General features: G+C 43.3%; 1 protein-coding gene across 10 annotated transcripts in view; it reads left to right on the forward strand.

The window, feature by feature from the left end:
- Window positions 1–21,700, forward strand: part of CHD5 (chromodomain helicase DNA binding protein 5) — a 244,062-nt gene that overhangs the window by 53,535 nt on the left and 168,827 nt on the right. For 8 of the 10 annotated variants that reach the window (XM_033922353.1, XM_033922357.1, XM_033922351.1 and 5 more), the window contains exon 3: window positions 13,020–13,199. The exons of the other annotated variants lie outside the window; for them this stretch is intronic. In XM_033922353.1, coding sequence (XP_033778244.1) covers window positions 13,020–13,199 — 180 coding nt within the window. The remainder of the gene's footprint in view (window positions 1–13,019; window positions 13,200–21,700) is intronic. 10 annotated transcript variants of the gene reach the window in all.

Consider the following 21,700-nt stretch of genomic DNA (forward strand, 5'->3'; position numbering starts at 1 on the left):
CCCCATTGCTCCAGGTACATGAGATAGAGCGGGAGCCCGCCAGGACAGTTAGGGGGAAAATGCTGGAGTACCTGAATAATTTGTAATCCACATAGAATTGTAGGATATGTAGGATTGTAATGAATAGATACCATTTTTCCATTATAGTATAATACAAGTAAAGGGGTGGGAGGGGGGAATTCTGAATTTTATTCAATGTTTGGATCAGTAGAAAAGAATATTTTATAGGTTATATTTGATTGCATAAGTTATGGCAGGGGTGGGAGGGAAGGGATTAAATTTTATGTATAAATGTTAAATATGATAGAAATTCAAGTGATGTATTTAATTTCAACTGTCATTTATTGATACACTTACATAAGAACATAAGCAATGCCTCCACTGGGTCAGACCAGAGGTCCATCGTGCCCAGCGGTCCGCTCCCGCGGCGGCCCATCAGGTCCATGACCTGTGAAGTGGTCACTGACTATTCCTATATCCTACTTCTACTTCTATCTGTACCCCTCAATCCCCTTTTCTTTTAGGAACCTATCTAGACCCTCCTTGAACCCCTGTAGCGTGCTCTGGCCTATCAGAGCCTCCGGGAGCGCGTTCCATGTGTCCACCACCCTCTGAGTGAAAAAGAACTTCCTCGCATTTGTTCTAAACCTGTCCTTTTTCAATTTCTCCGAGTGCCCCCTTGTACTTGTGGCTCCCCACAGCCTGAAGAATTTGTCCCTGTCTACCTTCTCTATGCCCTTCATGATTTTGAAGGTTTCTATCATGTCTCCTCTAAGTCTCCGCTTTTCCAGGGAGAATAGCCCCAGCATTTCCAATCTGTCAGCGTATGAGAAGTTTTCCATACCTTTTATCAGTTTTGTCGCTCTTCTCTGGACTCCCTCAAGTACCGCCATGTCCTTTTGAGGTACGGCGACCAGTACTGGACACAGTACTTGTTGTACTGGACACAGTACTTGTTGTAAGATGTAAAATGAATAAAGATTACAAAAAAAAAAAAGAATTGTAGGATATGCAGAATATAAATTATTTTAAAAAATAAATCAGAAGCCCCCTGTCTGCCTCCAGAAATGTCTTATAAAAGTTGCCAAAAATGCATACACGCAATGAAGTTTTTCTGAGGACTCCTGCTTGCCTCCAAAGTTGTATGAGTGTTTCTTTGGCAGATGACTCCAGAGGCGTATTTCCTTATATGTGTACTGATAGTACATGGTTCCAAGATCTTTGCCTCCCATCTACTGCATACTAGCGGTGCTCCAGTGTAGAATGATATTTTTCCTGATAACATAAGAAGGTTCAAAATATTTTTCACTGGGTTAATAGTTAGGGAAACACGCTTGCTGGAGTAGAATGTGGTATAGTGGTTAGAGTTACAGCCTCGGCACCCTGAGGTTTTGTGTTCAAATGCCTTACTGCTCCTTGTGACCCTGGGCAAGTCACTCAGGGCCTTTTCTATCAAACTACGCTGTGAGCGTCGGGAGCTGCGCGGGCCATTCAGCGCGGCTCCCTGCGCTAAAAACTGCTAGAGCAGTTTGATAGAAGAGGTCCTGAATCCTCCACTGCCCCAGGTACATTAGATCAGGGGTGTCAAAGTCCCTCCTTGAGGGCCGCAATCCAGTTGGGTTTTCAGGATTTCCCCCATGAATATGCATGAGATCTATTAGCATACAATGAAAGCAACGCATGCACATAGATCTCATGCATATTCATTGGGGAAATCCTGAAAACCCGACTGGATTGCGGCCCTCGAGGAGGGACTTTGAGATCCCTGTCCTACAGCAATAGACATGGGTAACTCCGGTCCTCGAGGGCCGTAATCCAGTCGGGTTTTCAGGATTTCCCCCATGAATATGCATTGAAAGCAGTGCATGCACATAGATCTCATGCATATTCATTGGGGAAATCCTGAAAACCCGACTGGATTGCGGCCCTCAAGGAGGGACTTTGAGACCTCTGTAATAAACTGTGTTTGTCAATTCTTGACTCCTACGTTCCTTTTATTTATTTATTTTTTATCGGTCCTCCCCTACTTCTTTTTCATTTGTATTTTATTGTAGGGGATATTTTCCTCCCTTTTTTTGGTGTTTTGCCGTAGTTGTTATGGCTCAGTAGAGAAGGAAGTGGGAACGGACAATGAACACTCCACTGAAGATCACCTTAGTGGAATTGAAAATGGAAAAATTCACTCTGCAGTTATTTATCCTGCGCAGACACGAATTCTGCTTCCTTTTCTTGGCTGCAGTGTCTTTGGAATTATTATTTTTTTTCTTGTACGAGATGAACCATTTGAAATCCTTGGTTAAATTATCAGGGCTTCGCGTTTAGATTCATCCACCTCCACCGACTAAATCCCCCCTCCCTTTCTCTTCCACCCCTCCCTTCCTGCATTGTCTCAATATATATATATATATATATATATATATTCTATAGGTGTATAAAAAGATGAAAAATGGTGGGATAGCTCAAATTTTCACAACTTCAGCTCTGTAGACTATGCTTCAGCTAAAGATGTGTCTGAAGGATATAAACACACTGGTGGTAAACTGGAAGCCGAGTGGGGATTATCTATTTACATAAAATAAATGAGCTTTAATCTTGAACCTGAAACATATGCAAATGAAGGTCCTTGTCTGGGAGATGGAGAGAGAGAGAGCAGGCAGCGATTTCCGTCTGTACTGCCAGCGGTTACCGTAGCAACCAATTATTCCAGGGCTACTGTAAATTATAACTGTTTATAACAATAGTTGATGGAAAGGTTCAGTTTATTTTCCAACCCAAAGGGTCTCGGAGAACCCCGTGCCCAGGGAAACTCATCTGTGTTTTTCCTGCAGAAATAAGGGACATTTTGGGGAGGAGAGGAGGGTTTGGAAAGTGGAAACAATACACACTGTTCTTAGATTAGAAATATGAGACCCTCGGAGAACCAGGGCAGACATAGCTAATAAAAACAGAAAGTGACACCGATGCATGTGCTATATAAAATACCCAGCAGACCTGTGAGCTGAACAGGAGAGGAAGCAAGCACCTCTTAAAAACTTTATATTCTTTTAGTGGCTAACAATACACTTCTCCCTCCGTATTTGCGGTTTTAGCACTCGCGATTTCGATTATTCGCGGGTTTTTTAGCTTGTATATGCTTCGCAAGTGGGGGTTGAGCTACTCAGGCCCTGGCCCGACTTTTCTGCGTCTCTCCCTTGCGCTGTCCTCGCGGGCGCCAAATCAGCGTTGGCAAGTGAGCGGTTTCCCCCTTCTGAATCGGGCTCTTCTTTTTCACCTCGCTGCCGTTTGACAGGCAACCACGGCGGTTCCCCTGCCCTCGCCCTCTGATTCTTCGTTCGGCTCCCACGGCTACCGGGGAAAAAGAGAAACGAAGGCTGCCCTCTTTCCCGCAGGCGCACCAAAACGGAAAGGTCACGGCGCCTAGAACAACGGCCGCTGCTTCTCTTTTAGGTTCTTTTCCAAGTCTCATTCTAGTGCTGTAATGACTTCCCTCGCGCTCTCAATGCGTTCCAAGCCTCACGCCAACTTCTTTCTGCAGCGCTTGACAATGATGGCTTTTGTCTCAACCCTATAGTTCCTATTTCTATTCTCTTGTCTTTCTTCCCCCTTCCTTATATCCGCTTGCCAGTTATTTGCGTTTTTTTCCGTATTTGCGGGTCTGTCATCCCCCCAATCACCGCAAATATGGAGGGAGAAGTGTACAACCTGGTCAATTTTGTCACTGAACAGGCAAGTCAACTGCCCTGTGTTCCAGGATTAGATTGCAAGGCCTTGTAGCCATGGCTCATCAGAACATTAGCTGTTGGCTGTGCCTTTTTCATCGTTGTAGCACAGACTAAGCCATCAGACTGTCCTAAACTTTGCGTCTGCATCTGAGGTCCTTTCCAAAGTCTCATCACAATATTGTATAACCCCACAGGGCAAATAGTAATTGACCGGAATACTGCTCTGCATTGCAGCGACCAAAGTGTCATAAAACCACCTCTGGCACAACACTGCCGGTATCAAAGCTAAAACGATGGTCAGTTTGACATGAGGTGGTGGCAATGAATGTCCAGACTGTCAAAGCAGTAGACTCACGAGTGTGGAAATAAAAGTTACGGTATGGCTTGGGCTATCATGAAGATCCATGGCATGGAAAATGTTCTACTTCAAATCAGGCAGTCATTTTATGGTGTACATGTAGACCTTTCTGTGCTGGGATTGGTGGATTTTAAAGAGGTATCTTCTAATCAAGGACCAGGTAGCTCAAGTCAATAAATCAAAACTCTGTAGTCTAAATGTAATTATTTTCCAGTTAATTATTTATTCTATTCTTGCTTTTGACTTGAAAGTATTCTATTTCTTTGGATTTCCAGCTCTTTTGGAATAGGTCTCTAGTGCCTTGAGTCTTCAATTATGAAAATTTGAGGATTCTTCTATTAGTTTAAATTTTATATCCCCCTCTCAATTTAGCCATTGCAGAGATCATCTTTGGCTGCAGTTCACTCTGGAGCCTGCTCGATGTAGACCTTAAGTCCTGGCCACTAGGTGGTACTGTTGAACAGAAAATAAGATTTTCCTTCTAAGGAGCAGAAGACCTGTTGTAGGAACTGAGTGTCCTGGTCCTCTGCAAGACATCATGTGATCAGTGACACAGTAAGGGGGGGAAGTTAGTCCGTCCCAAGCACCATCATGGTGAGGGCACAGGCACCTGTCCTCCTCTCTACACCTGCTCCTTCCCCAACCCCCCCTACTACCGCGCACATGCGATGCTTCCCTTCCCCCCTACCTCTGTTAACATTCCTGGTGCAAGCCACAACCCACAACTTGCTGTCACGCCAGCATCAGCTCTTCCTCTGATGTCATTTCCTGGACCCATGCCTAGGAAATGACATCAGAGGAAGAGCCGACGCTGGCACGACAACAGCTTGAGGGTTGTTGCTCATGCCAGAGACGTTACAGAGGTACGGGGGAAGGGGAGCAGTGCGCGTGCAGCAGGAGGGGATGGGGAAGGAGCGTGTGGAGGTGGGCGGACAAGAGGGCGGGGAGGGAGGGAGGGGCGCCAATGCCCCAGGCGTCTCTCAACCTGTGAGCCTTGTCCTGTCATCTTTCTTTTATAGCAACACTCTTTCTCTCTATGCTGTTTTTAAATATAATTTTTTCATGATTTTTGGGGCTCGGTAAAATCTTAGAAACTGAAAAAGGTCAGTGGTTGCTTGATTTGATAGACTGCCATTGGGTGATTACTGCTTTAGCAGCTCTTTCCTGAGTCAGGCACGAAGATGGTTGTCATCATTGCCGTATGAACAATCTCAGCCTTTTTTTTTTATATAAAAAAAAGAAAATAATGGTGTTATTATTATCTTTGGGTCTCTCTGAACTTGGCTGCAAAATGGGTTGGCATGGCAACCCATGTTTGTTTGTAGCAACGAGAATGCGCCGTTCATTAATGGCTGCTTCAGCAACCAATCAGGACACAGCTGGCCCATTAGTTGAATAATTTTTTGTGATACAGGTATTAGCCATGGAAATGTACAAAAGATTTCCTATCACAGGGCGATGCTAGATTCTTTATTTTTCTAAGGGTGTGGTCAGCATACAAGCAGGCACTCCAGTAAACGTCTGTAATGTCACGATTTCTGTCTTCTTCAAAGATGAGACTCTACTTCACCACCTGCTTTATTTATTCTGCCAGTTTGTAGTTAATAAGCGTCCAAAAAACGTAAATACAAAAATCTTAAAAACAATCCACTAAGGAGGTATACACTAGCCCAGTGGTTCCCAACCCTGTCCTGGAGGACCACCAGGCCTGTCGGGTTTTCAGGATAGCCCTAATGAATATGCATGGAGCAGATTTGCATGCCTGGCACTTCCATTATATGCAGAACTCTCTCATGCATATTCATTAGGGCTATCCTGAAAACCCGATTGGCCTGGTGGTCCTCCAGGATAGGGTTGGGAACCACTGCACTAGCCTACATTGGAGGCGTGGGTGCTGTGCTGTTTGTAGCCTCTTAACTACTTGAATTTTTTGTGACTTTTATGTTTTTCTATTTAAGGCAGCCAAGGACCCCATAAGACCCCTGAGGAAGACATTTTTATTTTGCCGAAACATGGTCCATGTTGGGTCTTTTAACCGGTTCTAAATCCACAACAGGAAATTGCCTCCTATCTCGTGGCTTTTTAATTTTCCTAGGAGTCTCTCGTGAAGGACTTTGTCAAAAGCTTTCTGAACAGCTTGCTTGCCTTTATCCACATGTTTATGTTTGCCTTAAAAAAAAAAAAAAACGGTAACAAATTGGTGATGTAAGACTTGACTGAATCCATGTTGATGTTGTCCAGTTAAAACATATTTGTCGTTCAGTAATTCTGTCCTTTATAATATTTTATACCATTTTGCTCTGCAAATGAGTGAAATATATATAATGAATGTAGGACAGTGATAGGGGTTCTTTCTGGAACATCTGGAATTAATCCTTCTTATTGTGGTTTAGATCCACTCCATTCTGGATGTGTGGAAGTGTTAGGGAAGGTACCGGAGGCAATTCATATGTCTTGGGGGAGATCTTTGAAAGGAGAGTGACAGTGGCATAGTGAGGGTGAGAGGTGCCTGGGGTGTTGGTGCCTCTCCCCTGCCCTCTTCTCCACCCCCCACCTCCATTCGCTTCTTCCCTGTTCGCACCGCAACTGTCAAAAAGGTACGGGGAAGGGAAGCAGTACACGTGTGTGGTAGTGGTGGTGGTGGATGGGGAAAGAGGGAGGGCAGGGAGGAGGACAGGGTGCCCGGGCCGGAATACCTCCTGAAGAGTGACATTTTCAATGATCAAAAAATGTGATGCAGTTCTAATTTAAGATCAATTTTGAATCTCCAATTTCAGGCCAAGGTGTTTGAATGAATAGTATTCCTCCAATTAAGTGAGTCTGTGGAGGAGAGATGTGTGCTGAATCAGGCTCAGACCAGTTTTTAGCCGAGTCATAGAGCAGAAACCACTTTATGGAGATGCAGGATGAAGTGTCGAAGTTTAGAAGTAAAAGACTGCAAGTATCGCCGATAGCGCTTGATCTTTCATTGGCTTTTGATGTGATGACTAGTACCTGGCGCGAGTTTGAGACCACCGGTCTAGGTCAGGGGTAGGCAATTCCGGTCCTCGAGAGCCGGAGCCAGGTCAGGTTTTCAGGATCTCCACCGTGAATATGTATGAGATGGATTTGCATGCACTGCCTCCTTGAGATGCAAATCTATCTCATGCATATTTATGGTGGAGATCCTGAAAACCTGACCTGGCTCCGGCTCTCGAGGACCGGAATTACCTACCCCTGGTCTAGGTAAACCTTTACTGTCAAGTCACAGGGGGGCGGTTAAGCATTGCTGCTATAAAATTGTTTAAGAAGCCGAGGATACCCAACAAGTGTCTTTCAGTAATAGCCTTTATATTATAGACTGCATGCCAGTGGAGAGAGCATAATTTCATTTAAAATATTTTCTTCTATCAGTCATAATTATAAATACACTAGCCTTTAAGCCCGTTACATTAACGGGTGCTAGAATAGATGTGTGTGTCTGTCTTTCTTTATTTCTTTCTCTCTCTCTTTTTGGCTGCTGACTGTCTTTTTTTATTTGTCTATCTCTCCTTGGACGCTGTCTGTCTGTCTCTCTGGCCCCCTGTCTGTCTATCATTCCCCTTTCCTTTTCCCCCTAGCCCCCTGTTGTGCCATGCCTGCCTGCTCCGTTGTCCCCTTCTCCCCTCTCTCCCAGAGCAAAGCATGATTGCTGTCTGGTCCCCAGCACCCCCCCCCCAAAGCAGCCCCCTTTCCCTCTCTCCCTGGCCCCCTGTTGTGCCATGCCTGCCTGCTCCGTGGCCCCCTTCTTCCCCCCACCCTCCCAGAGCAAAGCATGATTGCTGTCTGCCCCCAGCACACCCCTCCCCCCAAAGCAGTCCGCTTTCCCTTTCTCTCTCGCCCAGACCCCCTGGCTGCCTGTATTGTTCCCGTTCTTACCCTCCCTCCATCCCGGCTTCCTGGTGTCTTCTGGCCTGCTCCTCTTCAAAGCAGCCTGAGGATTGCGGCAGGTTATAGCGAATCTTACAGGCTGCTCTCCACCTCGGTAGCACGTTCCCTCTAACCTGATCCCGTGCGTCAGAGGCAACGTGCTACCAAGGTAGAGAGCACCTGCGAGGTTCGCTACAATCGGCCGCTATTTCTCAGCAGGCTGCTTTTAAGAGGAGGAGCAGTGGCGGCAGCGGTTGGTGAGTGAGGGTGGGAGGGGGGAGTCGCCAGCATGTTCCCTGCCTCTGTGTTCGAAAATCAAATTTGGCATGGAAACAGAGACCACGGTGGCAGGGAACACGAAACCCTAAGTGCGCATGCGCGCTTAGGGTTTTATTATAGAGGATGTCTTATCAATTATAGGTTATCAGCTGTGGAATTTAAACAAGTTCCATGCAGTACATTAAACAAGTTAACTTTGTAATGACTTCACGAGAGAGTTTTTAAAATTGGGCACAATTACTAGTTTGTAAACATTACAGACAAACCCTAAAGAAAGCAAATGAAAACCACCTTGGGTTCTTAATGTCTTTGTGGGAATATTCATAATCCAACTGAGTCGAGCCATTGTCAGGAAAGATTTTCAGTGTAATATAATGAGGCAGATATGCTTTTCTTATCTTAATAGTCGTGTTTCCAAGTTTTCTCCCTGTGATTTACCCCCATCTTTTAATAAAGTGCGCTAACCAATTAGCGTGCACTAATTCGATTAGCGCACTTTAGTAAAAAAGGGCCTTAATTTTCCCACTAATGTTTGACTATATAGTCCAACTTATCTGATTCGCAGTCTTTGGAGTCTTAGGTGCTACAATCACTCTAGTTTTTAGGACACCGTGCCTTGGTTTTTCCAGTGCGCACCAATTTTTTTTTCATATCATTGCAGGCACTATTTTTTTTTCTGGGGAACCCTGTGCTGCCTGTCTTTGGCTAACGTACATCTCTCGGCTAGGTCGTTACCATACCTGCCTTATGCGCTCTGCTTTTAGGGATCGTGTAGGGAGCCTTATCTCTCTGATAAGTCAGCAAATCATACAGTCTGTCACGCGCCGTCTCAGCAGAGTCAGAAGCCCAAAGATTTATTGCAGGTCTGGTTTAAAAGAATCCATGCGCTGGAAAATAATTCCACTCATTTCTTTTACATACGACTCTCAACACAGTCAGCTTTAGGGTAATAACATAATATACATGGCCACAGGGATGGGCTGTCAATTACGACGACATCCCGTGTTGTTAAAATCTATTGTTATTTGAGATTTGGGAAGTTAGGCGTTCGGCTAGGAAAATTCGTATGTTTATGGAAATTTGGGATCCGTATATTCAGAATCTTTCAACTAAGGCAAGAAGTTTAATTCTTAATGATTTACATTGAAGCTATGATTATTTATCTAAAATTCCAGTTCTTTACTTTTATTATTCTTTATTTTTGTCAACTTTCATTGGGTTTGGGGGGTTTAGTATGATTCTTTCAATAAAATGTTATAAACTAAATTTGGGGGGAAGATGGGGGGGAGAGGTCAATAGGGAAAAGGTTAGGGGGTAGGAATTAGGGGGAGGGTATTGAGAGATGTAATGGGTATTTTGGAAATATATTTTGAAGAATTGAAAGATATTTGGTGGAAATTAATATGATGAATTTTAATTTAATGACTATTTTATTGTATTATAATATTGTATATTTACTGATTTCTTCAATAAAAATGTTATAAATTAAAATCTAAAACAAATTAAAAAAAAGCACAAATATTCATGAGTTTTGTTTGCCAATAATAGTACATGTTCTTTTCAAAGTGTGTGCCCTATTTGGAGAAGTGTGCCAGCTGGAGATGTGATGATCAGTATTTGATTATTGATGGGGAAAATAAAGAGATGACAAGCTTTGAGGTGGAGGGGAGGAGAAGATTCAGTTATCTCCTAGCTTCAACGGTTATTCACATAGAAATGTAAACCAATGCATAGTGAGCAGCTTTATAAACTATAACTTGGGGGGGGGGGTAGGGGGATAGGAAGCCAACAATCACTCAGGATCACTTGGTTTGGACTGAGTTATCTTTGAAGGATACTAACAAAACAGTGTAAGCGGAGCTTGAATGTCTAGAAGTCATTGAATACTCAATATCCATCTTAGAGCATAAAAGGCTGATCTAACTGTTTTTGAAGCTTGGTACTCAAAACTCAACTGAGAATCAAAAATAACCCAAGATAGAAAATATGATTAGCCAGGCAAGCCTAACATCATAGGAAAAATAGTTGATTGAGAAGGATGTTCCAACTCTATAACAGAGGAAGAGTAATAAAGTAGCCCATGTGGAAATATCATCAGAAGAAGATTTAACGAGAGCCATCACATCTCGAATATCTGGAGACAAAGTGTCATCCATCAGCCCCATCTGTACACTCATGTCAGACACCCAGAAGAAAATAATTCATCTCAGAGGCTCTGATTTCATGTCTTCAGAGTGTCTCTCAACTATATCTTCCATAGCTCTTGAGGTGACAGGACCTTACCTTGGGGAAATTTAAAAGTCTCAAGCTTTTACTCTTAGCCACATTGTCCAGGCATTTGGCCTTACTATGGGGAGTCAAACTATTATTAAGAAAAGCTATTCCACAGCCTGAAAAGAAGTCAGCTGTGGCTACAAAATAGTCTATTGCTGCAACCTATCCTCATCTTCATCCAGTTTAAAGCAATGCCTTCTTGGAGGAAACAAATACTCAACAAATAAAATTAAAAAGCATATTCTCTATCTTGGTAATTACTAGAGAATGACACGGTGACAAAATTCATCACCGTTCCCGTCCCCGCGGATAACCGCGGGAAACCATCTTCATGTCATTCTTTAAGGAGAAAGGAAAGAATCAGAGTATGAATGGCCACAACCACTGACCAACAAGCTTTGCTTTGAAGAATGCTGGTGTAGAAGGACTGAGGCTGAAATAGACACTACAGAATAAGTCTCTGGTATCCAGAGCAGATATTGTGATGTCATAATGCCTCATTCCACCAGTGCCTAAGAGCCAATCACATCAGTGATGTCACAATGACTTCAATATCATTGGCTTCCATAAGAATCAGAGTATGAATGGCCACAACCACTGACCCGCAAGCTTTGCTTTGAAGAATGCTGGTGTAGAAGGATTGAGGTTGAATAGCAACATTCCAGAGCAGAGATTGTGATGTCATAATGCCTCATTCCACCAGTGCCTAAGAGCCAATCACATCAGTGATGTCACAATGGCTTCATTATCCTTGGCTCACATAAGAATCAGAATATGAATGGCCACAACCACTGACCCGCAAGCTTTGCTTTGAAGAATGCTGGTGTAGAAGGACTGAGGCTGAAATAGACACTAAAAAATGACATGGGATTATTTCCCGCGGTTATCCGCGGGGACAGGAACGGTGATGAATTTTGTCACCGTGTCATTCTCTAGTAATTACCTCCTAAAATGTTCCACTGTTCAGCAGGGACATAGTCATAAAGAAACATTGACCTACTTCAGGTTCCTTTCAGCTCCTTGATGCCCAGAATTCTAATTTCTAACCTGATCTTCTAGGAATACCACTGTTCCAGATTCGTAGCAGTGAGTGCCACATTTACTTCCCTTGTTGGCATCTGTGACAGAGCTTCTTTCATCTCGTGAGTCCGTTGTGTACCTAGAAGCTTCATTCCTGCCAACTCGCTGACTATAAATTCTATTGCTGGCAAGAGGGGGAAGGTGGGACTCCAGCTATTGCTAGGTGTAATTTGAAGTCCTTCATGGAGAGACTAGTGAGGCTCCTGGGCACTGCAAACCAACAGTTATGGATTAGGGGTGTCCACTGAAATGTTTGTTTTTCCTAGGAACAGATTAGAAATTTGGTACACATAGCCAAGAACAGACTGCAGATCTCAGAAAGCAGAGGTTAGTGAGTGGATATACTGTAAGTGATTCCAATTACTGAAGAACCATGCCCTGGTCTGGTATTTGGTACCTTCAAAATTTGGTATCCTAGGCAGATGTCTATGACTAAATCCAGGCCAGGTCTTTGGGGGTAACTGTGTTTGTCTATAGATCAGAGTTTTTCAACCCAGTCCTTGGAGAACCCTAAGGCAGTCTGGTTGTCAAAATATTATCTACAACCATGCAAGAGATATATTTATGCGTGGATCCCGGTGCCTAAAAGTGCATCCATTTTAATTTTTTGGAAGCGTTAAGAGTGCCGAGAATCATTGCTGTGAAAATTTGAGATTATATTTTCAAGAGACTGAAGTTGTTTTAACTAATTTGAGGTTCTGAGTCGGGTTTCCTGAAGCGGCCTGCGAAACATGGTCCGTGTCGGGACCCAAGAGTCTTTTGCGAGATAAAAGTTTACTTGCAATAATTTACATTATATTATACTTTCAGAACCACAGTTTTCTTTCAAAATATAACAGTTTATAAGAAGAATGCTTTAACATGGGGGTGTTCCCCATTTGGTCGTCAGGTCTCTGAGCATTCATTTTGTCAACACAATATCGGTTTCTTTTGAAAGTTTTTGTGAATCATTTTACTGGGTTTTGTCTTGCTGTGACATTTGACCTTATATCTTTTACCCAGTTTTTGCACTGAAATAATCAGTTATTGGAATTTCCCCTGTATTTTTTGACTAAATTTTAATTTATGCCAGTTAACATAATTATTAGTGTTCAGTTATTGATATTAATTGACTTGTTATTCAATTAAATTGCACATAGCCAAATTTCCATATGCAAATTTTAGCGCCATATAGAATTATGCCAAGATTGACAAGGTTACTCATCAGATGCATTCTGGATATTCATCTTTAAAGGCAGCAGCTTATATATAAAACTACAGAGTGGTGGTACCAGGGTAGGCAGGGGAACAAATAATCGGGAAAATTCCTATGAATTTTCTTGTGTACTAATTCTGAAATAGGAATATAGGGGTTTGGAGATGAGGAGAGCGATTCATATACTCTGTGAATGCTCTTATTGGATGTATTTATGTTTTAGGGAAGTGATGAGGAAGTGTCAGAAAATGAAGAGGAAATGGAGGAAAAATCAGAGAGTGAAGGAAGTGACTATTCCCCCAATAAAAAGAAGAAGAAAAAGCTTAAGGAAAAGAGAGAGAAAAAATCTAAACGAAAAAAGAAAGAGGAAGAAGAGGACGATAATGAAGATGGAGGTGTAAAGGTAACTGAAATGATTACTTCATGGCCTCTTGGGCATTCCCGGGAAAAGCTATCAAAGGGCTCCTTTTATCAAGCTGCATTAGAGGTTTTTAGCGCAAGCTGGCACGGTAAATGCTCCAAGGCTCAGAATTCCTAGGTGTGTTAGAGCACTTACCTTTCCAGCCTGCGCTAAAAACCTCTAGCGCAGCTTGATAAAAGGGGGAGGGGGTTAAGTGAGGATCTTACATACTAAAATAATAATTAAGCCTTCCTTAAACAAAACCGGGCAAGAGGCTTTTAGTGCCAGCCGGCACGCTGAATGTTCTGCGCCGCTCCCAACGCTCGTAGGAACTCTATGACTGACGGAGCAGCACAGAGAATTCAGCGCGCTGTCCGGGACTAAAAACCTCTTGCACAGTTTTGTAAATTGGTTTACAAAGCACCTTCTTTGCACCGAGCTACATATAGGTAACAAAAATGAGTCTGTAGATCAGTGGCTTTCAATTCAGTCCTCGCTACATACCCAGATGGTCGGAATATCCACAATGCATATGCATGAGATAAATTTACATGCACCGCCTCCATTGTATGCGAATCAATTTCATGATTTTCATTGTGGCTAGGTATGCCTAGAGGACTGTGTTGAAATCCACTGATCTAGAGTCAGTCAGGGATGTGCTTTCATTTGAAATAACACAAAAAGTTTAATGGCATTTGTTGTTTCATGTTGTGTTATTTTCATGATGAAGCAGAAACTTTCATTCAGTTTTTACATTATAGCTCGCACTAGATTTTTTTCCCTTTTTTTAAACAATAGGAGGAAATTTATTTTTCACTCAGAGAATAGTTAAGTTCTGGAACTCATTGCCTGAGGTTATGGTAAGAGTGGATAGCTTTTAAGAAAGGTTTGGACAAATTCCTGGAGGAAAAGTCCATAGTCTGTTATTGAGAAAGACATGGGGGAAGCCACTGCTTGCCCTGGATCGGTAGCATGGAATGTTGCTACTCTTTGGGGTTCTAGAATGTTGCTGCTCTTTGAGATTCTGGAATCTTTTGTTACTCTTTGGGATTCCGGAATCTTGCTATTCTTTAGGATTCTAAATGGAATGTTGCTACTCCTTGGGTTTTGGCCAGGTACTAGGGACCTGGATTGGCCACCATGAGAACGGGCTACACTGGGCTTGATGGACCATTGGTCTGACCCAGTAAGGCTATTCTTATGTTCTTAAAGATGATCCAGTTGATATAATAAATCTGGATTTTCAAAAGACTTTTGACAAAGTCCCTCTTGATAGACTTGTCAGAAGACTAGGAAGAAATGGTAAAGGAGACGTGGAGGGGCCTTTTCGATAGTGTGTCTAAATGCGATTTCGACAAAAAGTCTTCTTCAGGGGTCCCTGGGGGTCCTATAAAGGTGAGTACGTGGGAAACAATTGTGTGGTGAACCGGAAGTGAGACACTGCTTGCATTTGCAATGGAAAGGAATTATTTTATGTGGATGATTTTAGTGTACCTTTAGAACTTTGATACTTTCAAATAAAGTCCATTTGGGAACATCGTCACTCCACAGAGTTTTTTTGGGTTGTGACTTAGACCATGTAAAACATGGTCTAAGTCACAGCGTCCAAGTTCCGTCGATCCCAGCCTCTATAACTTTCGGTTATACATGCTGTACAACTAAGTCTAAGCCGGCCCACGTCCCGCCCAACTCCCGCCCTCGACACTCTTCCTGAAACGCCCCATTTAGCTTTGGTCGTTCAGCGGCACTATGAAGGCCTAAGTCATTTAGAAATACGTCCAAAACCCGTTTTTATTATCTGCACATCTTAATGGTTAGTCAGCATTGATAACTACATCTCTCAGAGTTAAAGTATGAAGGAATTCTGAGGAATTGTAGGAGGATCTTGCAAGGCTGGAGAACTGGTCATCTAAATGGCAGATTCAATTTAATGTGGATAAGTGCAATGTGATGCAGACAGGAAAAAATAATCCTAGCTATTGACATATTATGTTGGGCTCCATATAAGGAGTCACCATCCAGGTTAAGGATCTTGGGTCATTGTGGACAATATGTAGAAATCCTTAGCTCAGCATGTGAAAATGTAAAAACCAAATAGGATGATAGGAATTATTCAGAAAAGGATGGAGCGTTAACAAATCAATGCCTCTATCTCAATGCATGGTGTGACTGTAGTTTGAGCACTGAGCTCCAATCACCTCACCTCAAAAAAGATATAGAGGGGCATTTTCAATATTGGATGCACAGTCAGAAGGAAGTGCAACCAGAGACTCATCACCGGACAACAAAGGTAGGAAAAATGATTTTATTTTCAATCATCTGCCTTGACCTCTTTGAAACCCCCCCAAATATAAATGATAACATTTTCTCTGTGTACCGTGTGCTTTTTGTTGTTTTTTTTTTTTTTAATTTTGTAGTTACCATTATGTATTAATAAGATTATATTGTGTGTATATGAAAAATGGATAGAAGAAATTGCATTACAATTAGTATTATTATTATGGGGGCGGAGTTTGGGCGGGGGTACTCGGTTAGTATTTGTTAGGCTTAGGGGGTACTTGGCTTAAAAAGGTTGAGAAACACTGATTTAGATGGCTGCATTGAATGCTATGCTTTCGAACCAGTCTGTATCACCCTATCAATGAGTTAAAGCATTTTGTACAGTTACTTCTTTGTACACATAAACGTGAATTTTGCAGGGCTCTTGAGTTTTGTAAATAACTACTTGGCCTATCATATTGTTCGCATTATGGCTTGGGTCAAATCTCGTGGGTGCAGTTTGAGCATTACTTGCAGTTCTGGTCACCTCATCTTGAAAGAGACAGGAATTAGAGAAAAGGTTCAGAGAAGGAAGATGAAAATGGAAAGAGGGTGAAACAGCTCTCATATGGAGAAAGTCTAACCCCTTCTTTTACAAAGGTGCGCTATGCTTTTTAGCGTGCGCTAAATCCGCGCTAAAACACTTAGCGTGCCTTTGTAAAAGAGGGCCGAAACATATTAGGGCTCATCAGTTTGGACAAAAAAATAGCTGGAGGCAATATGATTGAGATCTATCAAATTATGAATGGGGTTAAGCGTGTGATGTCATCACGTTGATGTGCGCACATTTCCGGGTGCCCTCCAGCCACGGTCTGGAGTTTACTGTGCCACCGAGTAAAAAGGTTTGCGGTACACTGGCTTAGAGGGAACAGTGCTAATTATTACTGGGAGTATAAAACAAGGAATGGATCTACTCTTTGGCATCATGCCAGTCATTTGTAACCTGGATTGGCTAGTGTTGGAATGCACCTTTGCCCTGAGCAAGTATGTCATTTTTTAAATGTTCTTATGACAGTCTTGTATAAAACAGTTTTGCCAATTCCATTATAGCCCTGTGTTACTCCTTCCACTTTCACCACAAATCAGAACTGCAAACATGATTGGAGATCATGCATTGTATTACTAGATCACATGAATATAAAAACAGCCAGAGGTTCCCACATCCATGAGCTGATCTAAAGCCCCAGCCTCTAGCAATTTTCAGCCTTTTAGGTTTCGTTTCTGCACTAGTGCTGCCCTACAGAACACAGCTATTAGAGCAGGGATGTCAAAGTCCCTCCTTGAAGGCCGCAGTCCAGTCGGGTTTTCAGGATTTCCCCAATGAATATGCATGAGATCTATTTGCATGCACTGCTTTCGTTGTATGCTAATAGATCTCATGCATATTCATTGGGGAAATCCTGAAAACCCGACTGGATTGCGGCTCTCGAGGAGGGACCTTGACACCCCTGTATTAGAGTGATCCACAACCTCCGTAAATTTGATCATATATCCTCATTCATGAAAAACGCTTGCTGGCTTCCTGTAAGATACCGAATTGTGTATAAACTGCTTCTTACAACATTCATAAGAACATAAGAATAGCATATACTGGGTCAGACCAATGGTCCATAAAGCTCAGTAGACCGTTCTCATGTGGCCAGTCCAGGTCACTAGTACCTGGCCAAAACCCAAAGAGTAGCAACACTCCATTCAGACCAAGGTTCCAGAATCCCAAAGAACAACAAAAGATTCCGGAACCCCAAAGAGTAGCAACATTCCATGCCATTCAAGGTATTGAGAGCAGATGTACCATTATATCTAGCATGTTTGCTGAATCCATACGTAGCGGGTAGGAACTTGAGATTTTTAAATAAGCAATTGCACATGAACATGTAAGAGATGCAAGTTTTGCTGTAAACAATCCTAAATATTGGAATTCGATACCATTGGCACTTAAAATTATAACCTCAGTGGACAAGATTAAGGAAAACTTAAAGACTTATCTTTTTCTGATGCTTATTCTCAGGTATAACGGGTAGCACTGTGAGGATCAGTGGCGTACCAAAGGGGGGGCGGTCCGCCCCGGGTGCACGCCCCACTGCCACCCTCCAGTGTTCTCCCTAGGCTGGCAAACTGCAGCTCTTTAGTCACTTGAGTGCCACTGCTGCCATCGGGAACAGGCCGGCGCCGAGTTCTCCCTGCTCTTCCCTTCGGGGCCGACCAACTCTCGTCACCTGATGTCAATTCTGACGTCGGAGAGGACCTTCTGGGCCAACCAATCGCTGCCTGGCTGGCCCGGAACGTCCTCTGTGACGTTAGAATTGACGTTGGGTGATGAGAGTTGGTCGGCCCCGCGGGGAAGAGAAGCAGGGAGAACTCGGCGCCAGCCTGTTCCCGATGGCGGCAGTGGCAGCCTATTCCCCAGCGACGGTGGCAGCATTTTCCCAATGGCAGTGGCGTGGGGGAGGGGAGGGCAGGGAGAAAGGAAGAAAGTGGGGGGGGGGATAGGGAGCCAGAAAGAAAGAAAGGGGGCAGGGTGAAACAAAGAAAAAGAAAAAAATGGGGTACGGAGAGAGAGAGAGAGAAAGACAGACATAAAGAAAGAAAGGGGGCATGGAGAGAGAAAGAAAGAAGGGGGCAGGGTGAAAGAAAGAAAGAAATGGGGCACAGAGAGAGAGAAAGGCATACAGAAAGAAAGGGGGCATGGAGAGAGAAAGAAAGAAGGGGGCAGGGTGAAACAAAGAAAAAGTTGGGGGAGGGAATGAGGTCTGGAGGCAAGGAAGCATACAGGAGGCTGAAAGAAGGGAAGAAATATTGGATGAACAGTCAGAAGAATAAAGTGCAACCAGAGACTGATGAAATTACCAAACAAAGGTAGGAAAAATGATTTTATTTTCAATTTAGTGATCAAAATGTGTCCGTTTTGATAATTTATATATGCTGTCTATATTTTGCACTATGGGCCCCTTTTACTAAACCGCGATAGTGGTTTTTAGCGCAGGGAGCTTATGAGCGTCAAGAGCAGCATGGGGCATTCAGCGCAGCTCCCTGCACTAAAAACTGCTATCGTGGTTTAGTAAAAAGGGAGGGGGTATATTTGTCTATTTTTGTATAGTTGTTACTGAGGTGACATTACATAAAGTCATCTGCCTTGACCTCTTTGAAAACCTGCGGAATATAAATGATAATTAACATTTTCTCTGCGTACACGGGGTATGGCTCTCAAAAAAAATCTTAATCGTTGTACTGCTGATTTTGGCTCTTTTGACTAATGAGTTTGCCTACCACTGCCCTAGGGCCTTTTAGCCGGGCGCTGCGCCCGGCTAATTTAGATGATCGCCCGGCTGCCATCTATCGTGAATCCTGCCATTGCTCAACATTTTTTTTAAAAAACACCCCCCACCTCTCACCGGCTTGGCGATTTACCACCTTAGCCCGTAGTGAACTCATGCTTCGGGGCTTTAAGGCGTGCGGGCCAGCTTCCCTTCTCTTCCTTCTGAAACCGGAAGTTACGTTCCAGAGGGGGAAGGAGAAGAGAAGTCGGCACACACACGTTTGAGCCCCGGAGCATGAGTTCGCTAGGGCTAAGATCAGCGACGGAGGAAAGCTAAGGGAGACAGGTCAGTGATGGAGGGAAGTTAAAACTTGTCTTGCTGCTCTTCCTTGCTTCGGGCCTTCCTGGCTGCCAGGTCCTGCCTACTTTCTGTTTCCGCGAAGACAGGACCCGGCAACGAGGAAGGCCCGAAGCAAGGAAGAGCAGCAAGAGGTCAGCGATGGAGGGAAGCTTGCGACTCCGCCAATGGGAAGAGAAATGCTGCTGCTGTTGCACCCAAGAGGGGGAGGGGGAAGAGAGATGCTGTTGCTGCACCCAAGGGGGGGAGGGGGAAGAGAGATGCTGCTGCTGCAACCAAATGGGGAGGGGGCAAGAGAGAAGTGCTGCTGCTGCACCCAATTGGGGAGAGAGAGGGGAGAAGGAACACCAGGGAGGGGAGAGGAAAGAGATGCCAAGACTATGGAAGTAGAGGAAAGGAAAGGAGCTACCAGACCATGGGGGGGGAAAGATGTCAGGGGGAGGGGGAGGAGGCAGATGCCAGACCAGGTGGAAGGAAGGAGAGAAAGGAAGGAGAAGAGATGCTAGATAATGGGGAGACGGAAGGAGAGGAGAGAGATGCCAGGGCATGGGGGGGAAGGAAGAGAAACTAAAGGAGACAAAATGCCAGACCAGAGGGAAAGAAAGGAGAGGAGGTGCCAGAGGGAGAGATAGGAGGGAGATGCCAGGGCATGGGGGGAGAGAAGGGAAGGAGATAGAGATGCCAGACCATGGGGTGGAGTGGGAAGGAAGGAAGGAAAGGAGAAGAGAGAGATGCTTGAGCAGAGGGGATGGGGTGAAGCCAAAATGAATCATGTACAAAGGAGAGAAAGAGCACAGGATATCCAGTTTATTGAAGGGACATAGAAAGAGGGAAGATACCATATGGAACAGAGAGAGGGTGAACAGTGGATGCAAGGGGCAGAGAGAGGCTGGACAGTAGATGGAAGAGGTAGAGAGAGAGAGAGAGAGAGAGGGCATAAGCTGGGTGGAAGGGGCAAAGAGAGGGCAGATGTTGCATGGAAGGGAGAGAGGACAAACGCTGTATAGAAAGAAGAGAGCAAAGAGAAGATGATTAAAGCAGAAACGACAAAAGGTAGAAAGATTTTTTTGTTGCTTTACTTAGAATCAAGTAGTATTGTAACTATTGATAAAATTTTATAAATAGGAAATGGAAATAAGGCAATTTTTTTGACTAAACTCTTTTCCTCAGGTCAGGACAGGATACCATAACAGTACTGTTCTGAAGAAAGATTTGTCCTCTGAAAGCTAATTGAAAAATGGATTAGTCCAATAAAATGGTATTTTCTTATTTCTCATTATTTGTTTTATTTTTATTTGTTAATTTGTAAAGTGGTGATTGTTATGCATCAGTTTTTTCAAATTTACTGTCTTTATATTTTGCACAGTATTAGAGGACATGTGTTACTGTTTTTGTGGTGTTGTGGTGTTGCATTGTATGCAGAGTCTGGTTTCTTGGCGGTTCAGTTTAACTTTTGTCTACATATTTCTATTTTTAGTTTGTTATTATTCCATATTGGGCGAGGGTGTATTTCTGTTCTGTGTGTATGAAAAGAACATAGTCTTCAGTTGGCATTGACTGCAGAATCAATTGACTGTGCGGGATCTGGCTTGTTTAGTTTTACAATGTATGTGTTGGTGTTCTAGTGCTCACTGCAGTGTTTAAGATGCTGCCTTTTCCTAGGTACACTCTTGTGCGATATGTGGATTGTTACTAAAAATCATATTTTTCATATAGATGGGGGGAAGTGTCAAAAAATGATGGGCCTCGGGTGTCACATATGCTAGGTACGCCACTGGTGAGGATCTTGGAAGACAAGAGAATATTATTGATGTTAATTTTTGTATATTTTTTATTTATGTTTTGTATTATGTGTTGATTATATTTTTTGTATATTGTGCATTTTAAATATGTTTTAGATCAGTGGTTCCCAACCCTGTTCTGGAGGATGAACAGTTCCTGCTTTTTTCTTGTTTCCAGTAACCACAGCACAAAACACATGAGGGTTTTTTTTCAGATCAATATTATATCCCATCTTTGTCTACCTGGTTTTGTATTCTGGTTTATCCAGTTTTAGTTTTATATAGCCACTCATAAAACCTTCTCACCTGCTCTTGGATTAAGTCCTTATGTTGTAGTATATTTTTCCTAACTAGTAAAATCCTGAAAAAATGGTAAGAAAGTTTAGTGGCTATTTTTTTTATTTCATGTTTGCCCATTCCACCACATACCTGTTCATCCTTAATAAGCTGCCACCCCCAGGCTCATTTGAGCTGAAGGGCTACATCCAGGACCACCAGCCAGTCAGGCTTTCTGGATAGCCCTAATGAATATGCATGAGAGAAATTTGCATATAATGGAGGTGACAGGCATGCATATTCATTAGGGCTTTCCAGAAAACCTGACTGGCTGGTGGTCCTCCAAGATAGGGTTGGATGCCACTGTTTTGGATTGTTAGCCCCTTTGAACGTTTTCCCTAGGGCGGGATAGAAAATTTTAAATAAACTTGGAAAACTTAATTCAAGCCAGGCTTTACGAGCCTTTCCGTAAAGCTAGATGCTGTCTTAATTTTCTAATTCCCAGCTCCACTGC

Source organism: Geotrypetes seraphini, chromosome 15 (assembly GCF_902459505.1).
Source record: "Geotrypetes seraphini chromosome 15, aGeoSer1.1, whole genome shotgun sequence".
Taxonomy (NCBI): domain Eukaryota; kingdom Metazoa; phylum Chordata; class Amphibia; order Gymnophiona; family Dermophiidae; genus Geotrypetes; species Geotrypetes seraphini.